The sequence below is a fragment of the Hipposideros armiger genome, unplaced genomic scaffold (genome assembly GCF_001890085.2).
Source record: "Hipposideros armiger isolate ML-2016 unplaced genomic scaffold, ASM189008v1 scaffold_6, whole genome shotgun sequence".
NCBI classification, from domain to species: domain Eukaryota; kingdom Metazoa; phylum Chordata; class Mammalia; order Chiroptera; family Hipposideridae; genus Hipposideros; species Hipposideros armiger.
The window spans coordinates 5,229,673-5,251,811 of record NW_017731356.1 but is presented as its reverse complement, the minus strand read 5'-3'; the positions used below and the strand labels follow the sequence as shown (position 1 = coordinate 5,251,811).

Below are 22,139 nucleotides of genomic sequence, written 5' to 3'. Positions count from 1 at the left end.
GTGGACTCTCCAAAAGGACATGGGTCCATCTGGCTCACTGAATTTTAATCAACATATTATAATGTGTTAACAGGGCTATAGGTCTAAAATACTAAACCACGATATACTCCAAGAGTACTTTGTGGAAGGCAAAGCTTCGCCACCCATGGCGGGAACATCAGCCTCTCATCTGAGTGACAATAAAGGCTCCTTTCCAAAGAACAAGGGCTCTGAGCTTTGGTGAATGCACCCACGTCCATGCCTAGTCTCCAGCTCCTGTGACAGGGACCTGAGTACTCCAGATACTGGACAGGTTTAGTAGCAGAAAGGCCTCCGAGAATTTGTACTCATCAAGTGCTTGATTATCCTAGGGAACCCCAAGAAGATGGGCTATGGAGAGATCAAAGAAAGAGGGGTGCCAAGGACAATAAGATGACCATCAACAGGCAACAAGGCAACAGAGGAAGAAATCAAACTCAACGTTAAATAAAGTGAATAATCCCACTGGAACCACTGCATATCATTATTATTGTTAGAATTAAGTTATCAGGACTAGAACCATGAATCTATTATAATTTCCAGAATGCAAATGTAAAAGAAATGCTTTCGTTTTAAACTTGCTGGATCTCTCTCTTGCATTTGAATCGTTTATTGCTTCTTCCCTAGTAAAAATCCAGAAGTTCTTCAAGGATTCCTCTTCTTCATCAGCCCTTTAAATATCTGGCATTCCTGGGTTCTGCTGTTCTTCTCACTCTATTTATTTTTCTTAGATATCAGGCCCACTCTTGGAATTTCCGCTTTGATTTCCCCCAGCTTCAGTCACCAGTATCCAACTGGTTGCTGGACAGCTTCACGCAGATATCCCCCAAATATCCCAGACTCGAAGAATTCAGAACAAAATTCATTATCAGTTCCTAACCATTTTTCTCCATTCAGTCTCCACGGATGTGTTTTTTCTATCTCAGCTCAAAACACCACAATTCATCCAGTCACCAAAGCTAGCAAAGTGGGCATGTTACCTTTGAGCCTTCTTTTGTCCATCCACCTACAAAACCTACCATTTTGCCTCCTGCATGTTTCTTAATTCTGTTTCTCTTTCTCTGAATTTCAACGTCTCTCATTTGATTGACATTTCCTAAATGGCTGCTTATTCTCTTCAGTTCCACCCTCTGCATAATAAGAATTTATAGGAAATGAACCTCTGCTGCCATTCCCTTGCTTCAAACTGATCAAGGGCTCCTCATTAGCTTTGCAATAAAGTCCACATTTCTTGACATTATTATAAAGTCTTCAGAATGCTCCCTGCCCATCTGACCTCTCCCTGCATACAATTCCTATAGTAACTGTATGAAAATTGCAATTTCATATTGTTCCCTTTATATGCTGTGCCCTATTGTGTTTCCATACATTTGTTCATATTGTTGCTTTGGTTTGGCAATCTCTATTCCCTCCCTTTCCCATCTGGCCTCTCCCAACCTCAATTATTTCTATATTGGCAAAGCTACTTACTATCTCCTCTAAAAAGTCTTTCCTGAAAGTTCCAGCAGAGCTGGATCGGGTCCTTCCCTCTATTCTCCTATTCTCTGTGTCACTCTCACTAAGCACACTGTAAGCTATTTAGTGAACATCAGAAAAATCAGTACAGGGGGATGGCGATGAGGGAGAAGGGGAGGGAATTAGACAGCATAAACTGTATTCAAAATATTGCCATGGGGATAGGAAAAACAGTTTGGGGAATATAATCAATAATGTTGTAAAGATTTTGTAGGGTGTCAGATGGGCACTTGTCTTATTAGGGAGACTGCTTCATGGATGGTGTAGAGGCCTGACCACTGCGCTGTACACCTGAAGCTGAATCTGAATAATACTGAATGTCAACTATAATTTAATATGTTTATATAGTCACAGGGTGTGGAGTAACAGCTGTATATGATGTCAGAGGGGTAATAGGTTGGGGGAGGGGGGTTCTCACTTTGTGAGGAGTGTAAGTGTCTAACTATTACATTGTTTTGTACACCTGAAACTAATGAAAAATACATAAATAAAAATAAAATAAAATAAAGAAAAATCAATATAGATACATACAAAGAGCAAAAATAATAATCGTGTGCCTACATTATCTGCGCCCACCCTGGACCATGAGGCCTCTGAGAACATAAACCATAAATTATTCATATTTGTAATGCCACTTCCTAACCCAGTACTGACAACTGATGCTCAAGAAATGTTCTGTTAAATAAAGGTGGCTGAGAAAAAAGGGAATATACAAAAATAAATCACAGAAAAGATAAAAGGCTTCCTTGTCACATTCCTTCATAATGGTCCTCGTCCTGCTCATATTCGGGCAGTTACATTGACCTCTTTAATTCTGGAGGGTTCTAGATAAAAGTAACTCCAAATAAGCAATTTATTCCCTTCTAGCCAATAAAATTAATTCTATTGAGAAACTGTTCTGTTCTTGACATCAGGTCACTAATTTTATCACCAAAGGTACATTTTTAAAAAGACATGCCATGTGTAATCTCCATCAGGTACATGAAAAATAAGAAGGGAAAACAAAACCAAGCAGAAAATAAAATAAACTTGGCAGCAAGTTTATTTTTATTACATGGAAAATTACTTACATGCAGGAGCAATACAGCAGCAAGAAAAGACTGCCCTTGACAGTACCCGATGTCTTCATCGTAGACAGAGTAGGCCTGGAGAAAAGATGGAGAGGAAGAAAGCTCATCAACATTTGCAGATTTTCACATAAGTATTAGCTCACATCAGGGTGCTGCTTCTTCCTGTCCCTGGGCTCTCGACCACCAGCAACTTCACTGATCCTTCCACTTGAATGTGTGGATCCCCCCAAAGAAGTGGTGACTTCCTAAAGCAATTCTAGAGGTCCCATTATCCCCAGGTTCGTCTTTAGAATTTGGAGTGAAGAGATGTTCAGAGCACCTAAATTAATTTTAAAAGATCTGTTATGATCTGTTATGGGGCAAATGAGCTCATGGAAGGCAGGTGTGAAGGAAGGGCGACGGTGGGACGGTCCTCCAGTTGACCTGGGAGTTCTGCTGAACTCTATGGGGGAAATCTCAACACTCCTGAATATGTAGTTAAGACCCCCTAACCTAACAGACAAAATAATCACCCTCTTCCACCTCTAGAAGTTCTCAAACACCTTCTAAAGTACTCGCCCACTTTCTAGAAATCTGAAGGGTAAAAAACGACTCTTCCCATCTATTCCACTGGGGCGAACAAGGAACACTTAGCATTGCCTGCCCATTTTGCAGAACGACGAAGAGAGAGCCCCATGCCACATGTGCATCTGCTATCAGGCACTCTGCTATTCACTGTCTTGAACGGCGTTCTAACCTGGCTGCTGGTATAGAGCCAAAGAAGCCCATTCAGAGGAAACACAGCATTCCATGGGGAACAGCTATCATACCATTCAACTTAGTATTCTTCTTAGTATTCAGAGGAAAGAAAATGAGGTTATACGCTTAATATACACTAGCTATTGGGTTGTCGGAAAAGTCATGACATGTTTTTTCTCTGTTTTTCATTGCAAAAATGCGTCATGACTTTTCCAACAACACAATCATACTTCAAACTGCTGAGATTATAATAATAATAATAAAAAGATACACTGTACAAGTTTTTTAAGAGGTTGAATCGGTTACAGTAAACATGGTGTACTGATCAAAGAGAAAAGAATAGGAGTTAGTAAGATTTTCCTGTAAAAGTCAAAATAGTAAATATTTTTGGCTTTGAGGGACACTTACATAACTGTTGCATATTGTTTTCATTTTTTGAAACAACCCCTTAAAATATAAAAAGCATTCCTAGCTCAAGGGCTGCACAAAAGCAGGCAGCATGCGCTATATTTTACTGACCTCTGATTTAGAACAAAGAATCATTCAGGTGCCCACACACTTGTTTTTAAAAGACAAATACCCCAACTGGGCTGTTTGGGTCCTGTCCTGGATGTGTATCCCATCCAGATGCTGTTCCTCATTTTAGGGAGGGGATTTCCATTTAATGTGCTTACTACGATGCATTATAACTGTGTGAGGATAAAGATGACCTCTGTCAGGGCCATGGTTATGGAAGATAATCAGGCAGGGTTACCATACGGAGGGGCAGTTTGGTATCTCCCATATGCCAGGTAGTCAGAGCACAGGGTCTAGAATTCTTTTTGCACTTTAGAAAACAAAACAAAACAAAACAAAACAAACAAAAAAAACCCACACAACTTTACTGAAATATAGCTGGTGTTCAATGAAATGCATACATTGTAACTGCACAATTCCTTGAGTTGGGTCATCCTATCATTATAGAATATTTCCGTCATTCCAGAACATCCCTCATGTTTCTTTGCAGTCAAACCCCAGGCAACCACTGATCTGATTTTTATCACAAAATATCATTAGCTTTGCATTTTTCAAGAATTTTATATAAATGGGATCATATAATAAGTAGTCGTTTGTGCCTTCTTTTACTCAGCACCATGTTCCTGACATTCTTCCATGCCGTTGCAGGCATCAGCATCCATTTCCTTTTCGTGGCTGAGTGCTATTCCACTGCGTGCACATACCACAATTTGCTTAGCCGTTCTCTCATTGGTGCACACTTGTTTTTTTCCCCAGTTTTTGGCTAGTATGAATAAAGCCGCTATGTATACACAAAGCTGTTTGTGGATGTATTTTTGAGTAAAGACCTAGAAATGGACGTTCAAGGTTCAAATGATAAGTGTATGTTTAACTTTGTACAAAATGCCAAACTGTTTTCCAGAGTGACTGTACAATTATTACACCCACACCAGCAAAGTTTGAGTACTCATTGCCTTGCATCCTTGTCAGTACTTGATATTGCTGGTCTCCTTCATTTTATTAAATCCTGTGGTTTTGACTTGCATCTTCCTGATGGCTAATGATATAGACCATATTATCATGTGCTTTTAGGCAGTTGATATATATTATTTTGTGATTGTCTCTTCATGTTCTCACCCTTTTGTTTAATTAGGTTGTTTATCTTATATTGTTGATTCATAGGAGTTCTTTATACATTCTGTTTACAATTCCACTGTCAGACATATGTATTGCCAGGATTTTCTCCCAATCTGTGGCCGACTTTTTCTTAATGGTGTCTTTTGGAGTACTATTGTTCTCTCTTTTTTTTTTTTAAAGATTTTTATTGGGGAATTGGGGGGATGGGAAAGTGCTGGGAATTGGGGGAAGGGCAACAGACAAGTTGCTGTCGTTTTTTGTTCTTCAGTCTAGTTGTGGAGGATGTTGCTTCACTGGCCCAAGTTGGCACCATCATTGCGCTCTTCCCGGGCGAGGCAGATCAGTCGCCGGCTTCTGGACGGCCGCTCACTGCGGCTGCTGGCCGCTCACGCTGGCTGCTGGCTACATACGGTACCCATGGCAACCCACTGCCACAGGGACTGCAGCCTACGCTGTCGCCGGTGACTCACAGCAGCCCAGCTCCAGGTTGAACTGTTGTTCAGCATCTTAGCTGTAGAGGGCAGTGTCACTGGCCCTCATATGTGGGATCTGAACCGGGGCCCTCTGGCATCCCAAGCGAGTTCTTAACCATCGCACCACTCGGCCGGCCCCACTATTGTTCTCTTTTAACCTTCTTCTGCTAATAATATTATCACACTCTCTTCTAAAGAATGAAAAATTAGATCATGGAATCACTACCTAATGAATCTGAAAGGAGTTTTTCTTCATTATCACCAATTTCCAGAGATCTGGAAATTTTAAAATTTTAAAATTGGAAAGATGGATTAGCATTCTTTTAAGTATTTAATTTTTTTTATTTATACAGTTATATTTGATTGCTTAATCTGTACTTTTACCCAGAGTTCATGGGTGTATGTCTGTGTTAGGGGCTGGAAGAAGGATTATAGACAGAGAGAACAGAGAAGGAGCGCAAAGAGAAGAAAGAGGGGAAGGTTCTAATACTCTCCCTACGTGGAACATTCCCGAGGTGCTCTGGCACGTCCTTTTCGTAAGCAAGGAACTCTGGGATTTGCTGATGACAGAGCATGTCACATGAGTGATCAATAGATTCTCAAGGCTTCCCCTTCCCCATGAACAATGTCTAAGTTGAGGAGTCCTTAAAACTGGATCTCCAAAAGTCAATCATTCTTCATCAACCCTGTCACCACTCTGACAAATGTTTGATACATCTTTATATATATATATATATTTTTATATATATATATATTTAACATTTATTAAGCGTGTGACATATATGCTTGTTTGTGTTACAAGAGAATTCCAATAGAAAATCAAGGTCCGCAATACATCAGACAGAGAAGATATGAATTCATTGACTCCACAGACTGTGCTCTAACTGGAGTGCTGAGGATAAAAGTGCAAATCAGTAATGCATTAGTCTTAGTTTCTATTTGTTTCATGGTTTTGAGTTAGGTTAGTAGCAAAAAATGACTTTTCCAGAGGCCCCTTACCAAATTCATTTTATGATTCGCAGTTTGAAAAACACAGTGTTCTAGCAAGTTCTTTCCCTTGGAGTTTTTCCAAGCATTGTTTGGCTTTAGTCTAAGCCTTCTCTAACTGAACTGAACCGAATTCCTTCCCTCTCCACAAAACTTGCCTCTCTTTGCACCGTTCTTCTCCTCACTCCTGACTTTTCTGGCCAGATGCATGCTCAGTCTGACTTTTAAAAACCATCTGGGTACCACTTCAGTAATGGAGTAGTAGTTCCTATTGGACCAAACTTCCCTCTGGTAACAAATTGAAACTATATCTGGGCAAATAAGTAAAACAAATAACTGAAAGCACCGAAGAGCTAAATAAAAGCAGGCAGGAACTGGAAGAGAGAATAAACTTGAAAGAAAGGAATAAGGCTGGGTAAAATTTTCATTGTTTATTGGTTTTCCGGAGGTCAGGCACCAGCGGTACCACACTGGACGGCTAAAGCTTGGATAGAAACTGTAGTCTTACTGGCTTAAAGAACCAGAGAACAGATTGGGTTATCAAAGCAACAAAAAATAATGAATCATTATACTCATAGCACAGAAGAATATTAGCACTATTATGCTGTGTAAACTACACAAAATTGATTCTACTCTAGAGTTCCATTTACATAAAGTTCTATAACGAGTCAAAGTAATATAGGGTTAAAAAATAAAAACAAAGATTGATTCTGGGGGAAGGGTCTAGGATTAATTGAGAAGATAAGAGGGAACTCCACCTGTAAGGCTCAATCAGTGTGGAAAGTCTTTTCCTGGGGGCATCTGTCAAAATCAATTACAGGCAATTGCTTAATTTTGTGACTGCCTGCGGTGGTGGATAAGAGTTGAAGCAACAAGAGACTAACCAAAAGGCTTAAAAAAAAGTTGGGGACTGAGATGTCCAAAAGGGCTTTGAAAGACTCAGACACATTTCTTAGCATCTAGGGAGGCATGCCTTGTACGGAGCTGTACAGACCCAATGCTTTGCGGAGGCTCAGGAAAGGCCTGCGAAGGCTCTAAGCTCTTACTCTGGCTGACCTTGAGGCTCTACACAAACAGGAAGTGATGGTAAGACACAGTTATCAACAGGCTGGTTGAGTAACGAAGGCATGCCCCAACACACACATAGAGCCCCTTGGCAATGCCTGGGAAACTTACTGGTTTCAGGCATTTTTAGGAAATCTCTGTCCAACCGTTAGCTGACCACCAAACAGAGACTTCAGTGACCACACATGACAAAGAATATAGACTTTACAGAACTAGTTTATAAAAGTCACCAATTATACTACTATAACAAACAACAACAGAACCCAGCAAATCCTTACAGATAGAAGTAGATTAATGATGGCCAAAGGCAGGAGAGGTGATGGGGAATAACTTTTAGGTTTCTTTTTGGAGTGATGTTTCTAGAATTTAATGGTGGTGATGGCTGCATAACTTGTGAATATACTAAAAACCACTAAATTGTATACTTATTTAAAAGGGTGAATTTTAGGGTATTTGAATTATATCTCAACAAAAAAGAAAAAATACGGATGCACATATGTTTGTGTGCACACACATGCATATGTATGCGTCTATACATATATTCATATGTACATACACTCCCTAGCTCTGTCCACTGAGATAACCTAGAATACAGATCTTGCTTTAATACCATTTTTGACCTAGGAAAAAAGGGTTCCTTGGAGGAATGGCTAATTCTAGGGCTGGGGCAGAGAAATAAGCCTGGAGTATTTTTTTGAGCCAGAACACAAGCAGTGCTCAAAGGCTATGTCAAAAAGACACAGAAGGCAGCTTGAAGGTCTCCCACTAACCAACTGGAGACAATCTGAGCACCAAAACCCACAACGATAGTAAGAGAATATAATCCACTGAATAAAATGAGAATTCATGAGTCTATTTGAATATGATAACATATGGAAATTCTGATGAGGAATGGGATATTTACATAGTTACAAATGATCTCACACAAAATACTTATTAGTTACAAAGAGACAAAGAGTAACTTCATAGAGGAGAAGGCTGGTAAACAACCTTATTTATGTGATCAACGTGATCACCAGTAATAGAAAAACCGCAGTGGTGTGCTTCCTGAAAGGAGTAAGCACAGATCATTTCTTCTGTGTTATTACTGCCAAAGATGTACAACGTGAACCTAACCATGAGGAAACATCAGGCAAACCCAAACTGAGGGCCGGTCTAAAAAATGACTGGCCTGTAATCGTTGAAAAGTACCAAGGTCAAGAAAGAGAAGGAAAGGGTGAGAAACAGTTTCAGAGAGAAGGAAATCAAGCCGCTTACAACTAAATGAAGTGTGTGATTCTGAACTAGATCCTTTTTCCATAAAGGACATTATCTGGGCAATTAGCGAAACCTGAATGAACTCTAAAGCTTAAGTACTAGCGATGTATCAACGTTCCGCTCCTCATTTGGATGTTGTTAGAGTTGAGTAAGGAGAATATTCTTGCTTGTTACAAAACACTCTGAAGTACAGTAAGTCCCCGATTTACGAACAGTCGAGTTGCAAGTTTTCACAGATACGAACGGACCTCGAATTACGAACATTCGTAGATGCAAACAGATCGTGGAGGTAGCTCACATGTCTGCTCTTGTCAGTTCACTCCATGCACTCCCCTATATGCCCGTTGTTGTACTATGCTGTACCACCATTTTAAAGTAACTGTAAAAGTAAAAATAGTGTATTTACAGTATTTGTGTGTGTGTGTTTAGTTTTTTTATGCTTTACATTGTATATTTGTGTCAAAGGTGTATAAGACTCACTTTGTCAGACTTATGAACAAATCAGACTTACGAACAAATCAGACTTACGAACGTTCTCCGAGAACGTAACTCGTTCGTCAGTAAGTCGGGGACTTACTGTACTTGGAAGTGACATAGTCATGTTGGTAGATCACTCCCAACTAGTAAAGGAAAACAAATTCTGCATTTGCAACTTTCCTGTAAGTTTGAGATTTTTAAAAATATATGTAGAAATATGGAAATACATACATACATACATACATACATACATATGTAAATAAATTTGACAGAATCATTTTGTCTGTTGACTCTAATAATAAAAAATTGGGGCTTCAAAAAGGGTTATTAAGTTTTTGTCCTATATGCTGGGTAAAAGGGAGAGTATCAACATGAGCTTTAAAAATAGATTCACTGGGGCCGGCAGAGTGGCGAGATGGTTAAGAACTGGCTTGGGACGCCAGAGGACCCTGGTTCGGATCCCACATATGAGGGCCAGTGACACTGCCCTCCACAGCAAAGATGGTGAACAACAGCTCAACCTGAAGCTGGGTTGCCGTGAGTCGCCGGAGACGGTGTAGGCTGCAACCCCTGTGGCAGTGGGTTGCCATGGGCTACCGTATGTAGCCAGCAGCCAGCGTGAGTGGCCAGCAGCCGCAGTGAAGCGACGTCCTCCACAACTAGACTGAAGAACAAAACGACAGCAACTTGTCTGTTCCCCTTCCCCCAATTCCCCAACACTGTTCCCATTCCCCCAATTCCCCAATAAAAATCTTAAAAAAAAAAATAGATTCACTGACATGAAATAATCTAAGCACCAGCAATGACAAACATAAAAGGCTAGATGTACAAATATACACTTACAAAGCAATTTTCTTATCTAACATAGCTGGCAAAATTCCTAGATGTAAGTTTCCTTTTATATAACACTTAAAAAAAAAAAGCCCTTGGCAACAATTTAAAACTAAACTGATATATGCAGTTTTTTAAAAAAAGAAATGTAAAATAACTAGATTACCATATCCTTAAACATTTTTTTAATGTCTCTATTACAAGTAAACTACTATGTGATTGTGGTAAATTGCTCAGTGTTTGTTTTACATTCTTCGACTTTTGATTTTAAAAAAAAAGATACATAAAGGACTTCCATAAAACAAAGAAAATCAACAGCCCTGCTCTTAAGGAGCTTAGCCTGAATAATTTTTATGAATAAAATTACTTTACAGAAGAACAAAATGGCAAAAATAGAGAGCTCTTTTACATTTTCATCTAAAATATCAGTATGGTGACCATGAAAATGCACCTCTCAGATCTCCAACATCAGGGAACATAACTGACCAAGGGTCCCAACTGCTGTGCTATGAAATCCATCCCTACATTTGCACCAAGGCCCCCCTTCCCATGGGCTGCTCCCAGCCAATGACTGAGCAAGGCGAGAATCCTAAGGTAGGCCAGCCTCAGGGTGACCTGGGACCTCACAGGCTACTTTGACTGAGGACTCTCCACTGGCCCTGCCAAACTTTCCTAGAAGTGCACTACAGTCTAAGACACTTCCAGCTAACCAACCTACCTTCCTTCCTTCCCTCCTTCCTTCCTCTCTTTTTCCCTTGGGGTCAGACTAGCACCAGGGCCCATGGCTCTCCCAGCTTCCTCCCCATTTTCTCTTAGAGCCATTTCCCCCAATGTATTTCCTGTCTTGGTAGCAGGCTTCTTAGGAAAGGTGGACTAACACAGTAATTTCATCAAGTCGGACCATCCGTTAGTTATACGGACACTGTGGAACTAGTACTGCACTCTGCTCTTGGAAACAAAGACATAATATGTCCGAGATAGCCTTTTCTGTCAAACACTGAACATTCTGCAGAAAAGACTTAAATGGGACTAATCAGACAATGTTTGAAACATGATCCACAATAATCATCTAAATTGTAGAGAGTATTTTTAATCTGTAAGTCACTGTGGGTAGAAGTGGGCAGGACAAGCTTCACAAGCGAAAGTGGGCAACTAAGATCTGGACAGATGGGAAGGAGGAGGACAGCAATTCAGATTCACACCCTTCCTAGGCCTTGAAAAGATGCAGGAAGGGGCCTGGTTAGGGAGGAGGCTTCAAAGTTATAAAGATACTGCCAACTGCCTACCAATTAGTAAACAGGAAATAAGTCGCCATAGTTCCATAATAATCCACTCAGGAATAACCATCGTTTAGAATATTTAAGACATTTGAATCTAGTATAGAAATAGATCTCTATCTTGTGAAAAATCATAAATTCAGGAGGGACCATGAGTAGCACTTTATTTGAAGGTTCCTTGTGTTATGTCTTTGCAGGTTAGTTTTGTTTTTCCTTTTCTCTCTATTTTAAAAAGTAATCTTATTTTTCTTCTCTTCCTCAAAGAGCAATGTTTTCTAAAAACCCTGAGGATAAACACTATTCCCTGTATTCTGGTTTTATACATTTTTGCATAATCCTGCCCTTTCTTTCCTTAATGCTAATAATGGTGTGATGGCTTCAATTGGCCTTTCAGTAGGAAGGCTACAGGGTCCACAGAATCTACAAAGCTATTTAAAGAAAAGCTCTTAGAGGACCAAGCACATAAAGACATTTTTAAAGTCTTTTCAGACACTCTCAAAAACATCACAAATCGTTCATTCTCTTTCCAGGACTCCAGCTTCATATACCTGACCTTTTCACTGTTATAGTTTCAGAAGAAAAATCCATATTTAAAATAAGATCATATCTTAGTGGAGCTCTGAGTCAGAAAGTCTATCCTATTAATATGTGTATTAAAGAGGACCAAAAAAAATTAAAACCCAAAAATAATCCCTCCATGATACTAACAAATAAAAAAAACCATGTTTTTGAAATATTGTAAGCAAAAGCTAAGCACATTATGGGAGCTAAATAATATCTCATAGAAGGAGAAATTTTGGAAAAAGTGGCCTGCAAGAATACTAAGAATAACTAAGCAGATGTTTCAATAGTCTCACAGTGTCGGGAATACAAAAATTGAAGGGTAGGGCCCACCAAAAAGGAAGGTCTCTAGTAAATTCCTCAGATTTTCAGTTGACATCCTAGAAAGGCCTCACCCTTTCAGCAAGAAAAAGTCAAACCTGGGTCAAAGGGATCCACCATGCTCCATCTTCCCACCAGGGGACACTGAGTCTATTCTGGAATAAAATGACATCATCCAGAGCCTTTATCATTTTCAGTATACAAGATCCAGAATTCTACTAAAAACAATCAAACATGAAAAAAAACACGAGCAAGTATATAAAAATTCAGAGATAAGAGCCAAGAGTATATTAACGGGTTTCAGATGTTACACTTGAAATGAAATAATAAAAACAAGAGCAGATATCAATGAAATAGAAAGAAATCTTAAAATAAATAAAATCAACAAAGCCAAAAGTTGACTCTTTGACAAACTAATAAAATTGATAAAATATCAATTCAATGAACTTCTAGTCAAAATCCTCAAAGGTGTTTTTTTCCCTCAAAAACTGCCAAGCTGATTCTAAAATATGGAATGCCCGAAGGCCAAGATACTGAAAACAATTTGGAAGCGGAGCAAAGTTGTAGCTCCATCACTACACGATAATAAGACTTATTGTAAAGCTACTATAATTATAACTATAATAGTGTGGTATTAGTACAAAGATAGATAAATAGATCAATGGAATAGAATGGTCCAGAAATTAAAACAGGATTTTGAAGAGATATATGCATTCCCACGTTTATCACACCATTATTCACAATAGCCAAGATATGAAAAAAAGTTTGAATGCCCATCAATGGATGAATGGATTTTTTAAATGTGGTATATATTCATAATGGAATATTATTCAGCCATGAGAAAGGAGGATATCCTGCCATTTGAGACAACATGGATGGAATTTGAGCACATTGTGCTAAGTGAGATAAGTCAAATAGAAAAAGACAAACACTTTATGATATCACTTATATGTAGGATCTAAAAAAAAAGAGTGTAAAATGGTGTTTACCAGGAGACCCCAACCCCCATTGGGGGGGTGGGAGATAACATTGATGTTCATTAAGGGTACAAACTTGCAATGAGTAATTAATAAGCTATAGAGAGCTAATGAACAGTGTAATGAATACAGACAACAACATTGTACTACAATCATGAAACTTGCTAATAAGACACAAAAACTTAATTATCTCAAACACTAAAGATAGGATAATTATGTAATATGATAGAGGTGCAAAATATTGCTACAATCATATTGCAATATATAAATGTATCAAATTAACACATTTTACACCTTAAATTTACAGTATTATGTCAAATATATTGTTATAAGTGAATAAATAATTCAGAAATTAAAAAGGAAAATAAAAAGAATGGTTCAAATACAGACCCACATGTACATGGATCTGATATATGACAAGGATGCTGCAACAATATAGTGGGGAAAGAATGGTTGTTTAAAAATAATGCTGGATCAACTAGAGATACACATTAAAAACATGAACCTTGACTTCCACCTCATACAAAAATCAACTGTAGGTGGATCATAATCTTCAATGTAAAAAGCAAAAGGATAAAATTTCTAGATTACATCAGAGAATATTTTCATGAGTTTGGGTTTGGCGAATATTTCTTAAACAGGACACACATAAAAAACTAACCATAAAGGAAAGTATTAATGAATTGGACCTTTTTAAAATTAATAGCTTCTGTTCATCAAAAGATATCATTAGTAGAGTGAAAAAGCAAGCCATTGAGAAAACATATGAATACATAATCTAAAAAAGACTCATACCCGAAATACAGAAAAAAATCTCCTATAAAAAAATAATAAGAGAAAACCCAACTGTAAATATAAGCAAAGGACAAACAGGGCTGTCACTATAGAGGATGTCCTAACGAACAATAAGCATATAAAAAGGTGCTTATCCCCCATAGTTGACTATAAGGGGGCTGCATATGGAACCACAGTGAGATGCCACCACACGTTCACCAAAGTGGTGAAAATCTTAAAGTTTACCAAGTGTTAGTGAAAATACAGAGCAACTGGAATTCTCATACCCTGTTGGTTGAAATCAAAATGGTAAAACTTTGAAAACCTTTTTGGCAATATCTACTGAAGGTGAACATGTCCATACCCTTTGACCCAGAAATTCATTCCCAGTATATACCTAAAGGAAATGCATATGCATGTGCACCAAAATGTTATTAACACAAGAGTGTATGTACCAGCATTACTCATAACTGAAAACAACCCAAATGCCCACCAAGAATAGAATAGAGATGCTGTGATACAGTCCTACCATGAAATATTATGCAGCAATGAAAATACATTACCACCATATAGAACAGCATGGATAAACCTCATAGACAATGGGAACCAAAAAATCATACACTCCATATTGTGTGAGTCAATTTTTTCAAGTTCAAAAAGAGGCAATATTAATGTATGGTAATACATACCAGTATGGTGGTTACTTTGGGGTGGGGGGCAGGTAATCACTGGCAGGGGATATAAGGGAGGCTCTGAAGTGCTAGCAAAATGCTAGACCTTTATCCTACAGTAATTACACAGAAGTGCTCACTTGGTAAAATTCACTGAGTTATGGCCTCAGTATTTGTGCACTTCGTTATATGCATTAAATGCTATACTTATTAAAGTTTTTTTAGTGGTAGCAGTGAGGTCTAGGGTGATTTTAAGGAAACTATTCTTTATAAAGATGAAGGCCTAACATGGATGGACCTTGAAGGTATTACACTAAATGAAATTAGACAAGACAAAGCTGTATGATCTCTCTTATATGTTGGCTCTAAAGACAAAAACAAACCAAACAAAACCCACACACAACAACAAACTCATAGGAAAAGAGATCATATTTGTGGTTACAGGAGGTGGTGGGGGGCGGAAAGGGGGAGGGTGAATTGGAGGAAGGTGGTCAAAACATACAGACTTACATACAAGGGATGTAATGTACAACATGATGACTATAACACTGTATAAAGGAAAGTTGTTTAGATAGTGGGTTCTAACTCATCAAAAGGAGTTATTGAAAAGGAGATCACTAAATGCACCCCATTTCATGTTTGCCTGAAACACACACCCAAACACAACAGAAAGCTAGGTAACATCTTCAAAATTAAATCACGGTCCCTTTACAGATCTAGTATTGAGAGACAGAGTTAATACCTGACATAAAAATTGACTGTTAAAATCTGCCTTCATCTGTTATATTTTAAGAAATTTTTTAAAACAACAAATTATCTTATCAGACCCCATATTCTTACTGAGGAAGAAATCCAAAAAGTGATTTTCCCAACTTCTTAGATGTGCTTAGGGAAAGAATCAAGACCAGAACCAGATCTCCTGATGCTCAACCTGTCCCCCAGCTAAAACAGACTTTATATCATATGTAAATTAGAAAAGTGCTAAAGATACCTGGGGGTAGTAGCATATTTTCCTCCTTTCAAGGGCAATATTTTAAAATATGTTACTGTGAATTCTACTATTTTACTTTCAGTTCAACTTCTACACATAAATTTATGACAACAGAAGAATCTTTGAACCATATCAATTTCCTCCTACTTTGAAAATGATATTGAGAGGAAAAAACTGAAATTGACAGGGCCATTAAAACATGACAGCAAGTTTTTAATGGTCTTCCCTCGAATCTGACAGTTCAGATCATTTCTTATTTCACCAGAAAACTTCAACTACAAAGTCAGACTCTGGTATCCTTGAAACCAGGGTTGATTTCAACACTTACTGCAATTGAAATTTTCTTAATTTCTGTCTCAATTTAAGAGCACAGCATGTTGTATTTCTAGTATAAGCTCCACTGATGAGGAACTATCAGAAATAAATGGGGCAATAAATGTGAAAGTACCCAGGAAATTTGAAGTTATTATAACACATGGAAGGCCCTGTATAAAAAAAAGGTCTATAAGCGTGTTGCTGATGGAAGTAAGACGCACTATTCTTATGGGTGAATCATTAGATGCATTTCTTTTACAATCAGGAGCAAGGCAAGGATGTCCACTATCACTGCTTCCTTTTAACACTGTAATGGAGGTTCTCGCCAGTGCAGCATGACAAGAAAAAGATTAAGAAAAAAAATAAATAAGAATTGGTGAAGAAGCAAAATTGTCCTTATTTACAGATTATATAACAAAGTAGCTGATTTAAGATCAAGGTATTATTAATGTTGACTCAATTTGGTGCAAGGTATCCAGAATGAAAACTCGAAGGCACACTGCTGAGCGTGTGAGGTATGATGCTGGATATTATTCTAGAAATTAAAATGGCAGAACAGGAAGACCATACTCAGTAGGCTTCAAATCACATAGCAGCTTTTGGGGATATGGGGTGGTCATAAAATGAAAGGCTATGGTTCCAATTAAACACAAAAAGCGTAGGAAAGTGGAAGCACCAACTTGAGAAGAATATCCAGTTCTAAGTTACTCATCAGTTTGCTGTACTGTTTGTGAGTTATCACATCCCGAGGCTTCCGCGCATGAGCACCTGATGAGCCATGATAGCAGATCAAGAGGAGGAGGCACTGCGTTGATTAAAACCCACGTGGCCTACATGGAAGGACCCCAGCGGATTTGGTCTCTCAAACATTTTCTGATCTATTAGTCCCTGCTCTCCTCCACCATCAAAGACTGTTGTGAAGCTAACGTTTAGGTAACTTACATTTTAGTACAATATAAGCTTTAGCAACTTTTATTTACTATTGTGAATTTTGAAATGTTTTTAATATGATTCTTTGGTTTTCTGCATTTTCACAAAATCTAGTGCCCTTTATTCAGCAATTAGAAAGTATCTTAGGGCTACAGTTTTATAATAGTCTTTACTCAGAAAGAGCTTTAAAACTGTCTAATCATATATATATATATATATATATATATATATATATATATATATATCTTCTAAAATGGCTACACAAGCTGTGTGAATTACTAATGAATATTTTCTACTGAATTCAAGGTTGGATCATTAACCTGTACTATCAAAGCAAGGAGTATCAAATATTTAAATGTACCAACTATTTAACTTTTATCTTTCTGTTTAACAGCATTTCAGATATTTCCCTCTAAATATTACATAATGAGGCAAATACTGTTTTTACTACAATGGAGCAAAATTGTAAGTCATAGGCTGCAAACACATAGAACCATCTGTTTAGTTATGGGGGGAAAAATCTAGCATCAATCAGAGAAAACGAGGGAAAAGTCACTGATTGGCTTAAAATATACTTAATTCTAGGAGGAAAATTTTATTCCATATACCATAAGCCAGACACTTCTATATAAACTTAGAAACTATATAAATTTTGATATCTTCCTTATACAAGTCAGAAGCTAATTAGCTTGTAGAATTTCAAAACAGGTGGAAACTTTTTAAAATTATTACTTTTTCCTTTTACAAGCATATAATGACTATATCATGCATTTTTGTGGTGTTTGATGATTTGGGGCATTTTTAAAACTAGATGATGTATCACTCCAGAAATCGTACACTCTCAGAGCTTCAGTTATTTATGCATTTCTAGCTCTGAATGATATATCCATATAAAAATAGTTCCTCATCAATGTATATATATTTAAAATCCTCCAAAACACTATATCAAGAAAAAATAAAAAACAAGATAGGACTGGGCAGAGGACTAACCCACAACCATGCTAGAAGGACTTTAATGGGAGCTGAGTCCTTTGCAGAATTAAACATCATTCCTACTTGGTCAGCAGACACAGGCCAGTGCGTTTTCAAGTGCCACCTACAAAACCAGTATATATAGAACGACGCTGATATATGAATATACTTCTAATTACCTACTGGCTAATCTTTGCTACTCCAAAGGCTCAATTTGATTATTCAGGAAGTGATTACTTAACTTACAAATTAGCCATGGTGTTTACTTTCCCCTGTACTATTACAGGAGTTCTGTGTATTCATTAACTATTCCTTAAGAATCCACTGGCATGGGAGCTGAGGACACTGTTGATATCCCCACCACACTGTGTAGGGCAACTTAGGTTTGAGGGTAAAGCGCTAAATCTTGCTTAATGGACTTGGTAATTTTGAGTCTTTGGCCTCAATTAGCATTGACAATATGAGTTAACCATATATAATGATTTAAAAAGTCATTCTGCGTTGCCGATAGAACCCAGAGAAATGAATAATCTGATGATTCTCTGCCACCAACAGAGACAGAATCTTTTGTATCCGAGCAGAGCACATTTAATGAAAATCAGGAAACAGTTTTCTCCCAGGCCTACTAATAATGAGGGAGAAGAAAGACTTCAACGTGGGACATAAAAACTACACAAAGATGTACAATAACTCAGAGAATATCAGCAACAGCAGATACCTTGCCAGTATTCCAAAACAGGTGCCTCACTGCTTCTCATTCTCGCCTATTGTCAGAGTTGAGACAACTGTCACATTATCTTGTCAGCAGGGCAGAGTCATCGGGAGTCCTCTGAGCCGTGATTGCGGTCGCCTGAGAGGGACCGTCTGTTCCTGTCCTGTTAGCAGCTGAGCCAAACTCAGGCCAGCCTGTGCCTCCTGCCTCACAAGGAGGCATGGAACACGCCACCCAAATTCTAGGACCCAGGTAGTATGCGTGTAAAGAATTAGGACTCACTCAGGTAGAGTGAGTGTAAAGCAGGGAATACGGCACAGTACAAATAAGAAATAAAGACAGAATAAAAATCTGAAACTCTTGAAGATGGTTTCTAAAATACCGCGGTGCAAAATAAATGAGAAACAACATGGTGGAGGGCCCACCTTGCAGATCTTGTAGAGCGACTCCTGGCCGTCTCCTCCGGTATCCTTAAAGTAATCGTGTGCAGGAAACGTACGATGAATGTCTCGAGTAATGACACTCTCCTGGGCTGAGTCCTGAAAAAGAGAAAACTTCTTTTTAATAACGAAAACTAATATATATATATATATATATATATATATATATATACATGGTTAAAAAAAAAAAGTCAAACAGCACATAAAATGTATGCCCCCACCTCCCCGAATGTCTTCCATCCCAAACCCATAGTCCCAATCGCCAGAGATAAATGCTAACCAATAGTTTTTTTTCTTTTTTTTTTTAATTAAAGTTTATTGGGATGACAACTGTTAGTAAAGTTACATTGGTTTCAGATGTACAATTCTGTAATACATCATCTATATAGTACAGCGTGTGTTCACCACCCAGAGTCAGGTCTCCTTCCATCACCATATATTTGATCTCTTTTACCCCCATCTACCACCTCCCTCCCCCCTTACCCTCTGGTAACTATTAAACTATTGTCTGTGCAATAGTTTCTTTTGTATCCTTTCATCCATCTATCTATAGGTGTATGAATGCATATTTATGGGAGGGGAGTTGTATACATACATCTCCATCCTTTGCTTTTTGAAGCACAAATAGAAGCAAACTATCTGCTCCATGCATGTAGTAGGATAACTTATAGAATATTCCTTATCAATACCTGCAAATGTATTTCATTCTCCTTAAGAGCAGCTATAAAAAAGAAAGAGGTACATCTGGATCTGGATGTATCATATTTTTTTTAATATTCTCCTAATAATGATTTTTTTTGCATTTTTCTATTTATAGTACAAATGATATCACTAGGAACGTTTTCATCCATACATGTTCAAGAATATGTTTCTAGAGGTAGAATTGCTAGGTCAAGAGCATGTGCATTTCCATTTTTGATAAAGATACTTTCCCTCCAGAGTTGTTGTACCCATATGTAGCCCAAACAACGGGAATAGTTTGTGTTCTCCACATCTGCTCAAGACCACATTATCTAACTTTGTAATTTTTGATCAACAGAGAACTGAAAACTCAGACAGACCACAGTAATTTAAAAAGTAAAAATATTATCAACCTTTCCCCCTGATAGATTACCAACTCACTCACTCCAAAAAATAAAAAGCCCCAAACTACTATATTAAGATGACATATGCTTTAAAGATAAATCTAGAGAAGTTGTTCAGACAGATCCAGAATCCAAAAGCTCAAAATTGAGTAAAACTCTAAACCTTACAAAAACGATTCCTCACTCACTTGATTTCATTTTATTCCTATAGAGTTTGTTCGTTTTATCTGTTTAAATGTCAAGAAAACAGGATGGGACTACTTCTAGCAACCCTGATGATGGACATACCTTGCACAATTTAAGGACGCATCAATGACTACTATTGCAAATTGAAATTATTGTTTCATGTCTTGCTTCCATAAAAACTTGAACAAATCCTCTCAGTTAACATCAAGAAAGGAAAAAAAATGTTTAATATATGAGTAACTTTAATGTATGCTATTTCCTTTCTCTCTCTAGCTGAGAAATATGTAAGAAGGAAATAGCTGATTAGCTCGGCGTTAAGTCAGTGTCTTCCCTTGCTGCCTTTTTCATTTCAGCTGCCATTTCATGCTGGGTGGTAATTAGATCTTATATCATGTTGAGAAGGACACAAACTGCAAAGTTCCACATTTTGCTATAATAGCAAACACCAAACATATGGCAAATCAGTCCAGAGAAAATCCTGATGGTGCACAGGAACGGAATGTTACAGTGGAATTAACATGAAACCTCAAAAAATTACCATAAGTTAAGTAAAAGGACATGCAGAAAGTTTACAGTTAATAAGGTAAACAGAGTTTCTAATGATAATGGTAAAGAATATTTTGCAGTACGGTGGGGGTATAGAACAAGGTAAATATAAAGGTAGTGTATAAAGAGTTATACTATGAAATTATGTTTTATCTGCCCTGGTATGGAGCGGAAGCAGAACAAGCTGGTACCAGGGAGAAGAAAATTTCCACTGCCCATGTCGTCTCCAAGAGAAGGATTCTCTTTCATACAGTAATAGTTTCTACTTACAAACTAGTTAAAAAGATGACCAATAAAAATGGTACTACTACCACAGCTGAACTATTTCAGGGGCAAACAAGTGCCAAGTGGTTCACAGGATAACTCTTTTTTGCACTTTTCAAGATATTAAGAGAGAGAAATCATTGTACCATATTCCCTAGAAACCACCTACTCATATGGCATCATGCTGTGTTTAAATGGTACCAACAGTCTGATTCAGAGAAAAGGAAACTGATCAAAATTTTCTAGAAAGTAACTTTGCGTAATACTGAGTAATTTTTTTCCATGCATATTTGAATGTTCCTTGTTCGTTTGTTTAAAAATAAAGAGGCAAAAATCAAATGAAAATAAAAGTCATAAATTTTTCCTTACTTAATAAACTTTTCCTTCTTAGGATTCCTTTTAAATGCTTTCTACACATGTGTGTTTCTAGAATTTGCTTCCTACAGATTGATTTCAGTTGGCTAAGGTAAAAAAATTCTGGAACTTCACTTTGTAGACTAAATAAGCTATTTTGCTACATCATCCATTGTTCCCTTTCATATAAGTGAAGGTCAACAGGTACACTAAACTCTAATAAATAGACTAATATGAATGAAATTGTGCACTAGACTATAGAAAATAATCTTGTTTTGAAGCAAAAGCTAAACTTAACCACCTCCCAATTACCCATACTATTGAGACTAGGAGCTGTATACAGAGGGTGCCAAAAAATGTATACACATTTTAAGAAAGGAAAAAACTGTATTAAAATTGTAATAATATATACCAATAACAAAAGATGAATACAAGTCATGTGCATACATTTTCTTGGCATCCCCAGTATATTTCAGGAATCCACACCTAATCCCCCAAATTCATTCACTCACTCATTCAAGAAATATTAGAGTCAGGGGATCACCAAACCTAACACTCTGTAAAAGAAGGATAAAACAATTGTTCTCTTCAATAGTAACTCCTTTCTTTTCAGACTTATTCCAATTACAGTTGTCAATTGTCAAGAAATAAAATGAACAGAGAAGAAGGACAAGAAAGAGGCCATACAAGTATCTGGAGT

At 37.6% G+C, this 22,139-nt stretch overlaps 1 protein-coding gene across 5 annotated transcripts in view; it reads right to left on the bottom strand.

Annotated features, from left to right (window-relative positions):
- The window catches only part of RABGAP1L (RAB GTPase activating protein 1 like), a 457,210-nt gene that overhangs the window by 168,788 nt on the left and 266,283 nt on the right, over positions 1-22,139 (bottom strand). For all 5 annotated transcript variants that reach the window (XM_019648299.1, XM_019648284.1, XM_019648290.1 and 2 more), the window contains exons 14-15: positions 18,990-19,103; positions 2,604-2,678 (exon numbers count right to left, since the gene is read on the bottom strand). In XM_019648299.1, the coding sequence (XP_019503844.1) occupies positions 2,604-2,678; positions 18,990-19,103 (189 nt within the window). The remainder of the gene's footprint in view (positions 1-2,603; positions 2,679-18,989; positions 19,104-22,139) is intronic.